Source organism: Melozone crissalis, unplaced genomic scaffold, assembly GCF_028551555.1.
Source record: "Melozone crissalis strain CALT ecotype California unplaced genomic scaffold, PUWL_Pcris_2 ptg000027l_1, whole genome shotgun sequence".
NCBI lineage: Eukaryota > Metazoa > Chordata > Aves > Passeriformes > Passerellidae > Melozone > Melozone crissalis.
The window spans coordinates 18644044-18663715 of record NW_026535805.1 but is presented as its reverse complement, the minus strand read 5'-3'; the positions used below and the strand labels follow the sequence as shown (position 1 = coordinate 18663715).

The window sequence follows — 19672 nt, the reverse complement described above, 5'->3', positions numbered from 1 at the left end:
AAGAATGGACTAGCTTTGAATTCATTTACCTAAAGTCTCACTTGTTAACTAGCAGGGCTTTGTTGAGAGAAAGCCTTTGCAGTGTTATAATCTTGTAACCAACAGAGGCTATTCAAAATGGGCAACACAGCTTAGAAAAGAAGTGAAAGAAACTTTTTATAAAGCCACAAAAGTTACAGCAGTAGAGACACATGGCACTCTTAATGAGCTTTTCAATACTCTTGCTGCGTATAAAACATAAAAAAACTGCAGCCATTTTCTCAGCCGAGAAAAATGCACTGCTTTTATTTAAGCTATATAAATAACTTCTCTTTAGAAACCAAATTGGCATGTTAGTTTTATAGAGTTTTGATAGGAAGGCTTAACATTAAAAATATCGTATGCTGTGATTTGATTGCTCCCTAGTTCCACATTAATATCGCAAATGCCATAGAAAAGATGAGAAAAACAAAGCATTTCCATTTCCACCTTCCACTCCCTCCTCCCAATGCCCCCTTCTACAGTGAAAAGCAGAAAAAGTATTCATATATGCATATTCATACACACACACTCAATAAAAAGTGCACTGTAACCCTCCACTGTGATTTTCAAAGGTACCATACAACATGAGCTTCTATTACACTCAATAAATGCCCGCCTCTGGAAAAAAAAAATCCAACCATTCTAAAATTCCTCAGTAAAAACAGTCTCTTATGGAATCAGTAGCTCAACACTGAGGAAAAACATTCCCATCTGGTCTATCTTTGGAATACATAGTATTCCTTGGATTTTGCAGACTCGTTCCACATTCTCCAAATCCTCCACTGGACCTTGGTATCCCTCTCAGTATTACAGGAACAATTTCAGCATGACACATTGTTTTTGTTAGAAGGTGGTAAATAACTTCAATTCTGTAGTCCAAGCAAGATATAAGTTATTACCCTCTTTTTTTTTCCCTCTTTAGAAAGTTATCCTCACCTGTTCAAAATGTCCACAGAGAGAAGAATTGCCAGAGCTTCCTTTTCCCTCTTTCACCACTTGATTAAAAAAAGACTGCTCAGCTCTCCATAAATCCAGAGAAGGCTCAGGATTTTAAGAAACCAAAGCAACTAAATTTTCATGGTTCCCTTTCTCTTCCTTCTCATCTTTCATGGGTTCCAAAGGATACAAACACAGGTCTAAGATGCGGGATGCACAAAGCAAGACTTCTCCCTCACAGTTGCTGGGTACTTTCTCTTCTCAGTCCCCTACAGGTTCATCCTGCTGCCACTCCATGTCCCCTGATCATAATACACTAATAAGGGGCAAAAGTAATATTCTCCCACGCTGGGCTAAGTGCTCATCACATTTACCACAAAAACCATTTCTCCTGGACTGTTCAAGGGCTTCAACAGATGGAATCGGTAATTTTAAGGACCAGCTGCAGCTCCTTAATCTTGGATATTTGTTGGACCATCATAATAGACTACGAAACATTGTTTTCCCAATATGTAAACTATAAGCTATAGTGTAAGCTTTCTATGAAGCTCCAAGAACTTGTATTGCAGAGTCTAATCTTATTAGCCTTTTTTTTTAAAGAAAACATTTTTCTCTTTTGCAGAAGAAAAATACAACACCATCCAGTATTTAATATTTTCTCTATTTCTCTGCAAGAATTGCATAATATTAAAATTATAACAAAGGAATATTTATCTGATCTTAAATATATGTTTCATATGTTCCTGAAATAGTTCAGAAATAGTTTTTACATTTCAGAAATAGTTTGCAGTCCCCAGTTGTAAAACTTATGTTCACATCAAAAACATTTCTATAAAGCCTTAAATACAATCTTGATTTTTTTTTTTTAATATCATGCACACTTACATAGCACTGTTGTTCATTTCATCTCCTCTTTGGTATACTGTCTGACCTGCATTACCTATTTGAAATAATGCAAACAACAAATATTTAACAGAAATTATTTTAAGGCTTACTTTTGCTCATTTCCTAAAAGGATTTTTTTCCTTAAAAATGTATTTTGGCCACTGATATACCGCTCAGTGATGTACTTGTGTAATTCTAGGGAAAAACTGCTGACCAATATAAAATGCAGCAGAACTTCACTATTGGATTTTCCCATTAAAAATAATCCACTAAAATTAAAGGCAATTAAGCACATTTAAGCATTGAAAAACTCATTTGGGGACCTGGAAGTAAACTAATCTACAAAATCCTAATGTAAAAGCATGTAAGCAGTATTGATTTAGTTATTTGGTTTCTTGCATAGTCTACTTCCTACATCCTACACAGAAAGCTCCAGCAAAAATTTTATTAAAAGGAAGAAACCAGTAATTCTACCAGAGAAGCACTGAGTGTCACTATTGCTTGACTGTCCCACCATCCCCCTCTTAAAATGGTAAATAGCTTGGTAAGTACCTTAAATACAAATGATAACAGCTATGGTGCCATTTAATTTATTTTACTTACATTTAATTTAATTTACAGTGTCAGCTAGCAGACACCGTAGGAACCAAGAAACACCAAGTGTCACTACTGCTTTACTGTCCCACCATCCCTCTCTTAAAATGGTTTTTGAATGCAATAGTCAGTTAGGCAATCAGAAAGTTCACCAGCTACTTAACTGTGTCTCTGAAGTGCCTTGTGTGATATCTGATTTCTAAAATATATATTAGCTTTCTTAGAAGGCCAAGTGCTTAACATAATAGACTTAATTTTAAAAATTTATAGTTGTTACCCTAAGCTATTAAGTCTGAAAAAAATAATATTCAATCCCCCTCAAAAAAATGTTTAATTTTGTGTTCAGTCTTCTGCTAACATGTAGAATGCAAGCTTCATTACTTCTTATGTAAAGATACTCTATCAACAATTGAACTATAAGTAAAAAAAAAAATCTAGTGCATCTAATTTCACTTCTGGATTAACATCTTGAAAGTTGAAGTATTATACTGATGGGTTGAGATTTGACTAGAACATCTCAAAATTCAAGTCCAAATTCTTGTTATGAGAGCTGCTATCCCAGTCAATGAGACTACATACACCCTCACAAGTTGCTTCAAAAATGAGCAACACTGAAAGCAATTCTTTTTTTACAAAAGACAGTGCTTTTAGGACAACAGCAACTATTTCCAAGTGACTCCAGTAAATTAAATGCAGCAATCCTTTTGTAGTTGACTGCAGCTGCCAAGCAGTGAATTAAAAGCGGCATTTTTAGCATTAAAAGTTATGTTGTTTAATAGATATAGATACAGATATAGATAGCTCTTCCAGATCCAGTAATTTTCAACTTTTACACATATAAAATGGAGTCTAGAATGACAATTTTCCAAACTGCACCTAGAACAAGGCAGGATAATATCATCTACTTGAGATCTATATGATCATCCTTTCCCTCTTGTACTACCTAGATCGTAATTCTCTCTGCTTGAGAGAATTTTCAGGTCACATGCACTTGTTTTGCAGTGCCTAAAGCAAGAGGATCTTTTGATGATATACTGATCAATTAAAAATGCCTCGTAATTTTTCAAGTTTCCTAAGATAACTTGAAATGCCTTGCTTTCCTGAGGAAACATGAATTTCAGTAGATATCAGATGAATGCATGACAACCATCTAACCAGCCTGCAGATTTAGGAATCCACATGTAGGCTGAGAAGATGCCTGCTCACACACACACACAGAGCAGTTTGATGCTAAAGAAACTACTAGAGCAGCATTCATACAGCGCTCATTTGCCTGTTTTGCCATTACCAAAGCTTGGAAATACCTTCAATACAAGTGCTAAGAGCTATGGTGCCATTTAATTTCCTCAGCCAGCAGACACTGTAGGAACCAAGGCTGTGTTAACATGGACACAGAACATCCCTATTGCCAGGGAACACAGGGATGGATTTGCCTCAATGACAGATCTGAGACACAGAAGAGCTCAGAGATTTCATCATGAAATTCTGTAGTGACTATTCACAACTACAGGCTCAGATGCAAGAGACACAAAAGGTACATTTACTGAAAAGGACTATTATAAGCTAATATCTGATTCCTGCTTTTGGCTTCCAGGTAGGATCTGGGATGGTGTTACTACAATTCATACTTGTTCTTTTTGTGTCTTGGACCATAGATCAAGATGAAAAGAGAAAATAATTCTAAGATTCAATTGTGTCCCTACATCCAATTAATGGAAACATTAAGTAAAAGTTTTAACAAAGTTTAAAAGAACACTATTCTGATACCGAGAATTATTACTCCTCAGTAAATCACTATTTACTCTAATATTTAGACTACCAGCTACTTCTTTATGTCACTGCTGTTGACTGAATTTTGCCTTACTGGTATGATCTACATTCCTCTTCATCTACTGCCATACTATTTCATCTACTTCTTTTTTGCTACTCTGAGTACAAGGTGATAGGGAAGCCTACACAGATGTCTCAGCTGTTTCTCTGGAGATCTAACATGATAGTGGCTGCTGATCTTACAAGTGTGAGGCAAGCCATAGCTGACTTAGCAGCTCTGTAAAAACTATAAGTAAATAAATGAAAACATAAGCTCCCCATAATCATTGCAATAAAATAATTAAAGAGTAAGTTAATCAGCTGTCCTGTGATTTTTGAGGGATCAGCCACTAGATGGCAGAAAAATGCAGTTTGATTTTCCCATCATGATGAAGAATTTTCCCATCATGATGAAGATTTCTTACACCTGCTCTAACAGGTTATCTGTCAAGCAATGTCAGATAAAGGATGACAGGAACACTGATTATCTCTTCCCTAGTGCACAGCCTACCTTGAGTCTTTCCACTCTGCTGTAAAACTTTAAAAATATTTAAAGCATATAATACTTGCTGTATTCTGGAAGTAGACCACTACAGGAGTAGGGTCAATTTAGTTTAAGATATTCTATTATCACAATATCACTCCATTTGATATAAAAATAACAGAATAAATGGAGAAGTTATCTCAAGATTCAGGTATATAATGGCTAGTTTTCCACCCAATAATGATGTGAACAATAGTGGTAGTGAGGAGACAGATGCTAAGGGTATACAAAAAATAGTGCACAGAGTTAGGAAATAAAATATGAGAAGCAAGGTTCTGAGTTTTCAGAGAAAACCCTACTTCTATTGTTTTATATACTGTTTTTACATTATTTTAACAACAAAAATGGCAGGGTTTGTCTTAATGAAATTACATGCATGTCTTACAAGTTCATACATTTGTATTAACATTACTTTTGGGGGGAAAACTGTATTGTAATAGTTTCACCATTTTTGAAAAAAAGCTTACAGTACGCAGTCCACCAGTTTGGTGCCACTCCTACAGGCTTCTTTTGTGTGTACATTTTCTTACTTTATATGTGTTTGTTATTTCTGTAATCTTTTGTTCCCCTTTAATGGTCATCATCCTCAAATATTCTTACTGGATACTTCAATTACTACAAGAAGACAGCAGACAGTCTCATTTTTTCTACATTTCAACTTTTTCCTGTTCTCTGTCCCTACCTTTTGGGAAAAAAAAAAAACCCAACAAAAATAAACAAAGCGCACTAAACCCAGAACAAAACTGTAATTGAAAACAAAATACTTCAGAAATTATATAATGAGGAATGATAGCACTACAATCTTTGTACCAACAAAGAGAAAACCTACAAAACCCAAACTGTTTTACAGCAATTCACTGAATTCCCTCATGCATCCCCTCTTACACATACTGCACTAGCAGAGGGACCTAAACACACAGTGCTTCTAAACCAACCTATTTTACATGTATCAAGTAAGATTAGGATTATCTTTTCTCACAGACACAACCTCCTTTTACAAAAAACCCTCAGCCAAACATTACCATAGTTAACCTTAGATTACTGTCCTTGATCTTTTCACATAACTACAACTGTCAGTGGTAAGATTCTAGCTCAAGTGAAAGCCAAGGGGTTTTTGCTGAGATCCCATAATTTACTTTTTCAGATGACACTACTACAGCAATACAGTCTCTTACTACAAGGTTTAAGTAGGAGAGCAAGTCCTCTTTCCTGCACCCAAACTTAAGTCTAACATTGTGGAAAATAGGCAAAAAAGACAACATAATGACAAGTCTTTCCCTCTACATCCTCCCATCTAAACTAATGTTGAAAACCTCACAAAAGCAGAAAAGATCAAGGCAGAAGCAAATTGTGCCTTAAGTAAAAAAATAATAAAGAATGATTATATAAAAAATACTGAGAATTTTCAAAGCTTCACTGGAAGTTACAGATTTGTTCTGCAGCAAATCAGCCACTGAATTGAGAAGAAACATGTCAAAGCAGAACATTGGATACAGACTGAATAAATCTGACAGAATAAAGCCAAAATTGCTTTAGGACTTTTCTTGAACAGTGTTTAAAGAAAAGCACCTTCAACACTAACGTTACAAGAAGAGTTTGCTGTAAAATTATTTAGTCACATATTATGCTATAATTCATATACTGAATAAAACTTAAACACATGAAAATGTTTTGTATGTGTTTTGAGGTGAAATTAAATTTTTAGATGTCAAGTTTTTCCAGCATGATGATGGCTGAGAATAATGTTAAAATTCAGCATAGTTTAATTTCTCGAAATAAGAAAAAATTAATGAAACATCTGACTACTAACACCAATTTGGTTTCCAAACAGTTTCCTGATTGGGGTGACTGATAGATTATTGCTTGGTACTTAAAGATTAAGTAAAAATAGTTTATTAAAAGTACCAGGTAAGTTACTTACTGAAGTAAAAGCCAGAAGTTCCTCTTCAGTCAATTTGTGTATTGGATTGTTCTTTTGGAAGTCTATACTGTAAAGAAAAAAGAAAATAAAACAACGTGGATTTCATCTTTAGAATAACATTATTCAGAACACATTTTTCAAACTTACAGAAATCTGAAGGACATTCTGGAAATGAAAAATGGGAGTATGGTATGCGCAGAAAATGACCTAGACCTAGAACACAGAAATAAAGAACCTTTGGGGGACTAAGATATTTTATAAGCACCTTCCCAACACCATCTTCAAGTGAAATGTCTTCCTTGGTTTAAGGTTATGGGAATAACAATTTCACTAATCCTAAAAAAAGTTTAAAATCTATTGTTTGCTTTTACAGAGATCCGTTTCAAGTTAAAATCCTATAACTAACTGAGTGCAGATTCTACAAATCAAGAAAGTACTAATGCTAAAGTAGTGCTGAAGGGTTATGTCAGCCAAACACCCTCCTAGTCACTCAAAATACATGAGCACAGCAGTCCATCTCTCACTAACCAGCATTACCATTACCTTGAACTATTCACAGGGGGGAAATCAGAAGAAAACAGAGGTGAGAATTAAAATTATTTTATTCAGAGTTGGATATGCTTACAGAGATGATAAAGAAATCTGGCTTACAACTCTGTGTGGGTGAATGTTTTCCGTATACAACAGCTCCCCAACATTTACAAACATATTACAAGAGATATTACCAAACTGCACAAAAACCAACAAAAGCGAAAATTCAAGCTCCCTGTTAAAACCAAAGATACCAAGTGAAAACGTATCCCAAACTGTACCACAGATGATGGATCATCACCAAACCCATATAATGGCTATATACATAAGCCCAAATTTATCACACTAAATTCTGCAGCAGGCTTCACATTCTAGGCTAAAATTGCAAAGATACTTATTGTGATAATGGGTTACAGACTGAAATGACGTCTGTAACCTATTACTTAACTTAACCTACATTACTTAACTTACTTTGGGATTACTTTGCCTGGTTATTCAGGCATAATTTCTTCTCCTTAAATGCACACAGACTACTTAGAACAATTTCTGGAAGAGCTTGAGAGCTCTTCCAGCTCTTCTTCCTGCAACCTCTCCAGACAGGTTGTTACCTAGTCTGTTCCCTTGGCTTCCCATGATGGAGCTTCCACACACACTTCATATCATTTATGCTGATGTTTCACAACACCATCAGCTTCAGCAAGCTATTTGACTGTGGCCACAAGGACATAAAGGAAAGTTTATTAACTATTGCTTCACTATATTTTCCCTCCTCTCCCTACATTTAAAAAAAAGAAGCATACGCTGTTGGTGCACTGTTTCGAAATTTTTAGGTAACATCTAGGAAAGAAATTCTGATAAATACCTATAACTATATATAGATATCTATCTCACTAGTTTTTCCCTGCCTTGTGCAGAATTTCATGCAAACAGGAAAGTCATAAAGAATTTCACTGCTCCAGTTAAATCTTTTTATCATATCCAATGTCAGCTGCTAGCAGACAGACTTCTAGTTGGCTGGATGTAGTCAACTCAAGTCAACTGACTTCAGGTAAACAATAGCAAGTTTCTCTATGCATGGGGGAGGGAGACAACCACAAAAAAAAAGAGGAAAAAAAGGCAGCAAGAAAAGTTCAAGGATTATAGCAACTCAACAGCAGTTAGGCAACCAGAATGTTAAATGACATGACCATAGCCTTTGAAAAGCACAGGTAAACCAAGGGACAGTTAAATTGCGACAAAAGTAGAACTTATTTTTCATCATCCTAAAAATAAATTGTTTCAAGCAGGAAGGATTAATCCTCTTCTTATTCTAGATCAATTTTTGTCACTGCTTTTTGAAGCTAATAGATGCAGCTCTTCCAGATAAAAACAGTGCTAAAACAGATCTCTGATTTCCATTTCTGCCACATCCATTTACAAAGCCTGAAGTGCAAAAATGTAAGTCTTGAAAGACAGAAGAACAACTAAATTGTTTTAACTATTTTTCCATACTGAACCAAATCAAATTTAAAGCTATAATTTGAATCTGAATCTGGAGTAGAATTGTACCTTAGTTTTAAGCATTTCTAATTACTCTGTTAGTTCTTGTCAGACTGCTTTATGAACATTTAATTTCCATGACCTGTATTTGTTCTGGTTCAAGGACAGATAAACCAGTTCATCCCAGAGAATTTCAGGAGTTGAAATCTGAGTAGAACTTAGGATCTACTATGTAAGATGAGGGATCTTTTCATAGCAATATGAAGAGAAGTCACTAATCATCACATCATTCAGTTTTGTAAGCTATTTTCTCACCACTCTTGAGTCTTGTCTTAAGGAGTTTATTGAAATAAAAGAGGGAAAGACAACAATGAGAAACAGACATTCTTTAGACAGATTAAACAGAACCTTGGAATAAGAGGTAGTGTGCAGCAGAAAAAGGTATTTTCTAGTAAAACAGCAAAAGCTAATTGGCAGCAGCTTACAACCAATTCTTAAATCTGATTAATCAGGTCTACCTTGACAACCTAATGGATAAAGTATTCAGCTTAACTAATGAGTTACAAACTTTGGGACTTAATGACCCATATTTGAAACAGTGGAATTAATAGTCATCAAAGCATCACTTTCTGGATTATGACTACATGTTTGAAAAACTGATTTTGAAAGATGAAAAACATTGAGTAACATTGCTAAAGCTATTAAAAATGAAACAGCTTACAGAAATTCTAAAGCTAACTTATTATTTATTAAATGAAGCATTTACCCTCCAGAATTGCAGTCCTCATGCATTAAAGCCCAGAACCTGCTACAGAAGAAGGCTTGAGAAGAATGTTTTGCTTAAAAGCCAATGCTGTTAAATGCTTTAACATGTCTATGCTTCCTCACAAAGTGACATACAATAGCTGGTATGGACACCAAGGGTACAGCCAGCAATCCAAGCCTAAACTCTACTCTGTTACAAGAATTCTCAAAGCTGACATCCTATTACAACACCCTTTCTGCAACAAGGTTGGATCTCAAATCTCGTCTCCATCTCTGACTGAGACAGCTTCAGTCACTTAACATCACCCCACCAACTAAATGGCGTTTACCAATCCTTCAGGGAAGCAACACTGATTTGGTTTGCTGTCTTTAGTTTTGTCTTGCCAAACACAACTGGCAGGCAATATGGTTCCTAGCCACTGCTCAGAACATGACAGTGATGGTTTCAAACTCAAACACTGTGATCAAAAAACCTACTGCGCACCCAGGCAATGTAAAACTGAAAGTGTACCCTTAAAAAAACGAAAATAAAACAAAAAAGAGCAGTATGTAAATTAAAATTTCCTTCAGAAGGGAGGGAACAGGAAGGATTATATAACCCGAACATAAAACAATACTGTGTTAAAAAATACAGTGCCCGTGAAAATGGTTCTCAGCAAGGGAAAAGCTTTGCCTTGAGTCAGAGTGTGGAAGACTAAAAGTGAGTGGGCTAAGAATTTATGTCAACCCACTGTTCACCACATGGTCCTCAAACTGGATCTAAAAGATTCCGTCATTTTGGACCTCAGAGATCAGAAAAGCACTCTGAGAGTCAGCGATGGTGAACACTTCACCAGAGTCACTGACTGACTATATTATGCTTCTACATGCCCTGACTTCTGATCCTCAGACCTCAGGCCTGCCTTTTGCTCTCCTATGCTATTTACAAAACCCATGTAGCATATAATTTCTAAAAGGTGAAAAAAACAAAGGTGCAGAATCACAAGGACTTTATACTATGGTTTTTCACTAGTAAAAGACACTGAATTTTTACAAGTATTCCCATTTCAGTGAGTAGTAGGGCATTTGCTTGATGGTTGATCCTCACAGGAAGCTGCCAACTGCACAATCTGAAATATGTTTTCAAAATTCACTGAAGTGCTATCACTGTATGGTAGCTAATGCCAGCTGAAATCTGAAATGTAACTAACCTGAAGCACAAAGAATATAGAGCTTTTTAAAGGTAAAACAACAATATAGCTATTAATGAAATATTGCTAAAATTCTCAATTGGACACTACAGCTCACTGTGAGAAAACTGAAAATGTTATCCATCTACAATGCAAATCTTTTGGCCAGACTATATAATAAGGAAAAAATGTCCCCTCAACTCGTCATTTCATTATTTCATTGTAATAATGATTCATGCAGTTGTTTCTTTGGGTTTGTTTTAAAGTAACCATAAACCAACTTACCATATTCCAAGGATTACAGCAAGCTCTTCTGCACACAAATCAGGTACCTGGTACTGATCAGCATCTGCTAATTTGATCTCATTAAGCAGCGTGTCATCATTTAAATCATAATTCTGCCGGAAGAAAAAAAGAATATTTTAAAATAGACAGAATTATGCCTTCAAAATATGGAAAAATATAGACTTGTTTGAAAAAGGATAATACTACCTTTAAAGAATGACACAATGGAAAGTAATTTACCATTATGATAGAATAACTAAGTAATGAATCCAGTACAAGGAATTATCACCCAAAACATCTCTCCTACAAATATACTGTTTCTTATGCATGAGGAACAGCATTCAGAGCAACTCTAAGGTTAGCTAATATCAATTGTCTATTTAAATAAGCCTTAAGGCAGCTTCCCTTTTCAAGCTGTTACTCATAGAATTATCAACAATTTCATCCTCTACTATATATGTACACACAACTGAAACAAATTGATGTTATGGTCATTAATGTGGGTTTTCAGGCTAGCCACCTTGGACATCTGGGAATTTAAGGATTCCTGTTTAAGTATCAGTAAAAGTCAACTACACAAGCCATGACTTCTGGCAGTAAAGGTAAATTAAAAAAACCCAAAAAACAGGAGAGACTGAAAAGACCTCACTGAGCAAGCACATTCTGAAAACTTTTACTCCTGGACAACTACCTGTGATTTTTCATAAAATTTCCTCTGGAACACACTTTCTATTTAAAGAGGCTTTAGTTTTACCAAAAAAAAAAAAAAAACTACCTGTAGTTCACTGTCTATCATTTATTTAACTTGAAGAAGAAAATAATATAATCTAATCTATGTCTGAAAAGTGCAAATTAACATGTTCATAGAATCGGTGTTTGTTTGAAAACAATGAAAGATTTCCTTGGCTGTAAGCAGAGGAAGTAGCTGCAATACTACTTCTTCCTTCTCCCCTTGAAAAACAAACTCAAACCAAAACTGGTCCTGAAACCAATTATCATACTACTGGATTTTAGTTACCAGTAGTAGTTTTTACAAATTATTAAAAACAGATAATGGATTTATATTAACAGTTTTTCAAATTTCCTATTAATTTCCCTTCAGTGTCCCAGTAGTAGCTGTTTCTCATTCATATCTTCCGTTGGCAAGATCAAAATGAAGGTCCACAGAAGAACAAAGAGCAAACAGGAATGCTTTGAAGTGAGTTATATGCATTCATCAACAGTATTTTATCACTACATAAATGAAAGGAAATTGTGATTTGACAGAGAATGTGAAGAAAATAAGTTTTCATTTTAAGAGGATAAGTAAGATATTCACAGTTTTAAAGTCAAATTTATTACCATCATTTTCTTCTCTTACTGTATTAAACTATAGAAAGATTATCTACCACTTCCAGTGGAAAATAAATTTTGAAGAAGTACAATGATACTTCATCAGGTGTAACATAAATTACAATTTCCTCTTTCAGGCCTAAATAATTTTAAAAATCTAACTTGTATAAATGGTACTAATTACTTTAGCTTCACTACAAATATTGATCAACTGAACTCAACTGTAACTCTATGCCAGAGCTTTAAAACCTGATTTCCATTCCTAGATATAAAAACAACTTCCTTAAAACATAAAAACAGTTCTGAATTGTTTAAAACTGATGAAACTATTTTAACATACCACTTCATATCAAGAGTCCTTATTCATCACCTCAAGACTGAGGCTTTCCTTTCACAGCAACTGACCTGGGAGCAAATACTTCAGAAATTTGTGAGTAACTGGGAAAAAACACTCAAACAATATCCCAGTTAAGAACTCTAAGAACAATGCATCCTATCATTTTGTTCTAGGTAAGTTGTAATTAAAGTCTATAACTAAGTGCAACATTCACCAGGCAGCCTCTCCTGAGCTCTCACTATGCCATAAGGGGTTGCCATATGTAGCTCTACCATAAGCCCAAGTTGTCACATGTGTAGTCAACCTTGTTTCATCAAATCAAATGCAACACCAAGGATGTGATAATGGGCAAACACGAAAAATCTAGATTAGTCTCTTAAGATATTTATGCATTCAATTTTGAAATAGAGAAATACTGACTTTTTTTTTTTTGCTTAAGATCCCTGCTTGACCTGGAAGTCTACCAAGGCACAGTATTTTTTAATAAAGGCTTTCCTACTTGAAGTATAAACTTGGGACCATAATGGCTCAATTCATCTCTGGCTTCTTTAGGAAGTTCAAATAAATTTAAATCTCCTTATGGGGAAAAATGTCATCCTAAATCAATACTGTGGTTCTCAAGCAATTTATAATTGAAGTCATCATGTACACCCTTAAGATCAGTAGGACCAACTCACATAATTCATGCCACAGGAATAAATAGAGCAATTTCCTATCTTTGCACTGTAACTGAATACGTCTGTCAGTCCACAGGAATCTCTGAAATCCTGTGATGTCTTGCAGACTACTTTGAAAATCTGCCTCTCACCTGTTTTCCTAGCTCCATCATTCTTAGTCACTAAAAATTAATACATGAACTGTAGAAGATCATATTTGCAAACATGCTCTTAGCTGAGTAGCCACATCTGTCTTGCAGACATTCATATGTTGCTTTACCCCATGTCCTTTAATATTGCGCAAACTACTGAGCCACAGTTCTTTCATGAATTTTCAAAAATCCCAGCTAAGTTTCTCTAGGCACAACACACTTTTCCCTAGTAGACACCCAACAAAAGCCTCAGAACATTTTCATTTTAAGAAATTAAAACAATTCTTCTCAGATACATACTATTGTCAAGCTTTCTAGAGGTGTTGCAGCTGGACTTAGTTCACTGTGAGGAAGGAAGAATCCATCTGTTCTTTGGACATCCAAAATAAGCTGTGCAACGTATTTTTCCTGAAATCGTGTTCTCTTCCCCAAAGCACCTACAGAAGATATGTTTATATTAATGAACACAACAAACCAGATATTTAATAGTATACTAGAGAGTTACTACCAAAATAACCCCAGACAAAATAGAGAAATACATGGAGAATTAACCTATAAAATTTAGTGGTGGTTAGCCTCAGCTTGATCTCTTTGCAGTGTTCTCACTGCCAGCAAACACACAAAGTAGTACACGTTACAAACACAGCTATATAGGTCTAGCAAAGCTGCTTTTAATGAAATTCTCCATAACCCAGCATTTTGAAAACTCCTAGTCATCAAGTTTCACCACTTCTCTGCTTATTTCCAAGCAATAAACCAGAAACAATTGTTCAATTTGACTGCTAGAAGTTAGTGACTACATGGAGATATTTATGCAAATGAAAATCCCATAATATCTTAATAATATCTTACAAGCCATCATTTTAAATATTTCAAGTCTTCATCTGAAGAGTTAGATCCTTTGAAAAAGGATCACAGACATGTTACCAGAATACAGCACCTAAGATACCATAAAAGTAATATCAGGAGTGAGTGAAACAGCAAACCAGCGAAGGCTCTATAATGAATTAACCAAGATTCAGAATGCACAACGTGAGACCTCACCCAGTGTTGTTTCTTCAGTTCCTTATTGGACCCACTGACAATTTTTATTAGTTTTTAAAGTGGTAATTGACATTGATACCAAATTGTAAGGAAAAACATCTGTTCCTCTTCTGTTAGCAACTTGCTTGTAAAATGCAGAGAAATAAAAGAGTAATTTCAGGACAATAACTTAAAATAACAGAATTTTAGCTCATAACCAGAGCCAAAAATGGACCTAAAAATTACTCTATAAAATTTGAAGGTTTGCTTGTTCATTATTACTGTAATACAATGTAAAATGGAGGAATGAGAGCTAATTCACTGCTAGCAATCCATCTGCTGCTTTTGCAGAACCAATTAAGATGAAATCAAGTTCTTATTTTTGTGATAATTTTGAAAAATTTTCAGTATATAAAATCTTTGAGGTAAAGATGACTGACTGCTCATGTGACAAAGGCCTGATGATGAGGCCACAATCCATAAACCTCATCCAGCAGAGGGACTGAAACAGCAGTCACACACTTGTCTTCCTGAAAGTGGAAAGAGATGAGTAGGGAAGCCAGAAATTAAACTGATTTCTCCATTTCTGCCAATTACCCCATTTAGTGGAAAAGCCCTGTATTAAGAGTTTATGAAGAAATGAAAAAGGTTCTAAAAATATCACTTTGAAAATCACACAGCACACTGCAGAGAGACACACAGAGCAAAATACTGTCTAATGATTGCTACTAATTTTACACAGTGGCATTCAATCCTCTATTTTAATATTGCTTGAAAATCACTATGCTGTAATTCACTTCCTGTTATGTCTTACTGCCTAAACAGCTGAAGGAAACACTTGCAAAGTTATTCTGGATACCAATAAAATTGCTTACTACCACTCAGAAACTGGGATTTATTTATGCTCTCACACCTCCCACCCCATTTTTTAAACCTAAGAATTTCTTGCTATTACAGGGACAAAATACTGGTTTTTACTTGAAAAATATCTATCACGTGTGTTAAAGCTGAGAAAAACTTTTGGTTGGTTTATACCACTACCACCATAGCAGTGTTCAAGGCCAGCTGGATAGCACCTTGAGAAACCTGCTGTACTGAGAAGTGCCCCTGTCCTTGATCTTTAAGGTCCCTTTCAACCCTTGACATTCTATGGTATATGCTCCCAAAGTAAAAGGAACCTACACAAAAACTTTACTTTCTGTTTCATATTTAAAGTGATGTGTTCGTATTCCCAGAGATGGGTTACTGGGTATGAAAAGAATAAACAGATCTCAGAGTTCAGCATTATTAATCCTCTAGATCTGATGATTTTAAATTTATTTTGGATTACTACTCTTCATTTCACTAAATTTATATGCAAGAAGGATACTGGAAATTGTTTTGTAGAGTTATTGATGGTTATGCCTCATTGTGAGGAGCATAATGATGCTTTTCAATAAAAGATGAACACTACACAGACTTGGATTAATGGGACTTAAAAAACTTACACAAACCAAGTATGATTTATTCACGTATTACTGAAATAACTTTGGAAAATATCGGCCCTAAAAACTCTGTTGTAAGAACAATATATATTTCCATGCTGTAATACAATACTCAGCTAGTAAGGATTACAAACATTAATGCATATAAACCTCTCCAAATCCTTTCCTAAAAAGGAAATCCCTCCCAAAAGCCTTAAAAATGTCTTTGCTAGAGCTTGGATTTTTACATTTAACCAAAGTCTTTTTCGATGATGCAACATTCCTCCCATTTAGCCCAAACATGCATGTCAAATGAATTTGTCTAGAATGCCAACAATTCCCACATGTTCAGTTCAGTTCATTTGCCTTCAGGTTAGACATAACTATGTTAATAGATTTATGGAGATAAACCACAGAACATTTAGGAGTTTCACAACATTTTTCCAAGATACTGTATCACCAAAATCTTTCTCTGGGACTATCATAACCTCTTGGTAAAGTAATAAAAAATATAAATAATTCCACTGCCTCCAATCTTTTTTCTCCTTCTCCAAACAAGAAGGTTTTTTTCTAAGTTGGTTTTAAGGAAATTATTAATCCAAAATCTGAAGATCTCCTTTAAAGGAAAAAAAAAATCCAACACCAAGACTGTCTCGTTGATTTTACTTATTCTCAGTTAATTGCATTTTTATAGCTAGAGTATCATCATAGGTATTGACATTTTTAATAAAAAAAAAAAAACAAGAAAAATTTTTACTCGTTTAAAGAAAAGTACTTTATAATACCAAGCTGGCAATAAATACTTGGAACACACCACATGCATACAGGGAAAAGAGGATAGGATCCATAGAAATATATAGATTTCCTTCAGATACAAACTATTATGTTTTATTTTCATTACACATCTTTCAAAGTAAGCTTTTAAAACTTTTGAATAATTGAGCATGGAGTTCCACATAATTTCTGAGAGCTTGTGTTTCTTTGGGTTATTATTTGTTGTTTTGTGTGCTTTAGCTTTTTTTTTTTTTTGCTGCTGATGGCTTTGGGTATTTTAAATTAAATTATTAAAATGATTCATGATATAAATAGGATTAGCTGCATCTCCAACCTAGATATAAAGGAGCATGAGCCTTGTGACATACAGTGATATAACAAGTAAGGAAGTTGCATGTTTCAGCTCCTTAGCACTTCCCACAAGAAAAAACCAGATAAAGATTTTTTGCATTTCTACTCAGGTATAATCACAAGTTCTCACAAAGAAAAGGTGTCATGTGTCATTTTGATTGCCTAGCAGGACCAGCTAGACCATAGATCAATATCTATACATGGAAGGTTTTAAGTGCAGCACTCTGATCTTCCTGACACCAAAGAATAGGTTCTGAAAGGGTAATTATAAAGTCTCCATAGTGACTGAATCCTTGTGATTTCTGTTCATCAGAAATTTAACTTCCCTACTTATTTTCCATGATGATACCAGCCCTGGGAGTGACTTCTAAAAGCTATTTACACAGAGCAGATCTAGGCTAGTGGCACAAAAGGTGAAAGACTGCATCAAATATCATGCAGACACCTTTCTAAGTGTCTCCAAATAAACAAAACAAAAAATATTCATATGACAGCAGCAGATGCAACGAGACATAGAATTTGACATGAAACACTAGGAAGAATGCTTATAATACCCCAACTCCTCAAATAACCATTCTGGAATGATTTTTCAACTAGATGTCCTATTTCTCTTGCAAGCAATATTAATTCTTGGAAGACAAGTAAGACCTACCTGTTAAACATCAAGCTTTTTCAAAGTACAGTTATTTATTCCTTGGAAATGTCACAAAAAGCCCCAACAAGCCATAGGTTATTTTGGTCCAACCAATCATCCTCTTAGACTTTACAAGCAAAACTTACCTGTAAGATTAATCTGCAGTTTTGTTATGTCTTTAGCCATATTGAAACAGTGCTTAGCTTTTTTATATTCATAGTAAAACAAAAATGTATAGGCAGACTCAAGATGGAACTGAACTGCTAAGTGCCAGCTTTCACCACCTGTGAACAATGCTTCTGCTTCTGTCACTGCAAATTAAGAAAAAGAAAAGAGATGAGACTGCAGTTCCGGAGAATAGTATTTTAAAAATACCATTTTAGCAATGTACCATGAGAGAAAGTCTGTTGCTCTTTACACCTTCACACCTTTAAAAATTCACTAACAGTGTATAGAAGATATATGTGATTTAAAGCATTTTTGAAGTTTTATATCTAAGGATTATTACCAGAAAAAAGAAAAGTCCAATCTTTGCTTACATTTAACAGCAAATTAGAAGTGGGAAATATCACCTCTGCAGAAAATAAACAACTCCAATTGTATTGGACCTTCTAAAGAACATAAGAACAAAATATTGAGCTAATACCCATCCCTTAAGTACAAAGCTTCTCATTAAAGTTCCAACAGCAGATCGAGCATTGAATGGTGGCTTAGGATTTGTAAGACATTTTCTGTTTGGCTGGTTTTTTTGTGTTGAATTTTTGTTTGTTTTTTATATAATCATCAACTTCCTGAGTGATAAAGATCATGTTCTCCATCTGTACTGGAAAAAATACCTCTGTGAACAGATCTGAAGTCTTTGAGAAAGAAGACTTGAATTTTTTCATTCAGCATAAAAGCATTTGTATTTCTTATATATTTAAGTTCTATCAAGGTACAGTAAGTTACAAGAAAATATTCCTGCAAATACAGACGTTAAGTTGAAAATTATTCATCTGATTAGGCTTAAATGGAAGTGAGTTTTGTGCTTCATGCTTTATTTCTGCATTTTACAAAAATATTTAGATAATAAGAATTCCAAAAAATCTTACAGCATCACAGTACTTAAAAAGGACTGGTTACCCAGTTACAGCACCGAGGTGGCTTCTTATGCTTAATTTTTCAAATAAGCTTTATTAATGGTGTTAAAAAGTCTTACTATAAAAAACAGTATTATCAAGGATCTTTTAAACATTTTCTCTAATTTTTTTTATTTTTTTTAATTTAGAGATTGGCAGTCAAATCTAGCATGAAGAGATTTTATTGTTCAAACCTCCTAGGCTTTTTTTTTGTTAGTACTTGTTAATCCTTAAAACCTTTCACTTAATATAGAAAGCTGCTAAGTCTGAATACAGCTTTTACACAGCTTTTTTAATTCACTAAATCAAAATTTGGATAGATAAATCCTGCTTAGTAACAACTTTTTCAAAGATGAGGTTTAAAATTTTTTTTAAAAACCCACCAAGTAGTAATTTAAAAATATTACTCCAAGCCTACAAAATACTGGACATGCAAATACAAGTGGAAACCACACAAAACCTCAACTTTGGAATGGAGCGACACAATATAATTTCAAAGGAAAAAAGATCAGGTTATAGTGTTTAATCGTGCATTACAGCTAGATTTTCCACAGCTAGCAAGGTTCAATGATGTGAATACAAGATTACTTGTGCTAAAGCCCTAGGATGAGCTCAAGTGGCACATTGAGAAGCAGTCTTACCACTGCCTAAATAGCATTTACTCACAGTGCTTGACAGGCTTAGGTACTTTGAGACTTCAAGGACCTTTGAGGAAAGCTTCACATCATTACTAGTCCTGATGCAGTGGCCCAGAAGCACTGATGTCCCAAATTTATGACATCCTTCTGGCACCCACACCACGTTTGGCACATGGCCAAAGGAATGGGAAACTGCACCAAATCCCATTGGTTTTGCATAATGGCCGCTTCAGAACAGCAGGGAATCCTTGCAGC

General features: G+C 34.8%; 1 protein-coding gene across 1 annotated transcript in view; it reads right to left on the bottom strand.

The window, feature by feature from the left end:
- The window catches only part of TTC27 (tetratricopeptide repeat domain 27), a 112501-nt gene that overhangs the window by 72711 nt on the left and 20118 nt on the right, over positions 1 to 19672 (bottom strand). Inside the window, exons 6-9 of the mRNA XM_054280067.1 lie at positions 17808 to 17972; positions 13717 to 13853; positions 10940 to 11052; positions 6711 to 6777 (exon numbers count right to left, since the gene is read on the bottom strand). Coding sequence (XP_054136042.1) covers positions 6711 to 6777; positions 10940 to 11052; positions 13717 to 13853; positions 17808 to 17972 — 482 coding nt within the window. The remainder of the gene's footprint in view (positions 1 to 6710; positions 6778 to 10939; positions 11053 to 13716; positions 13854 to 17807; positions 17973 to 19672) is intronic.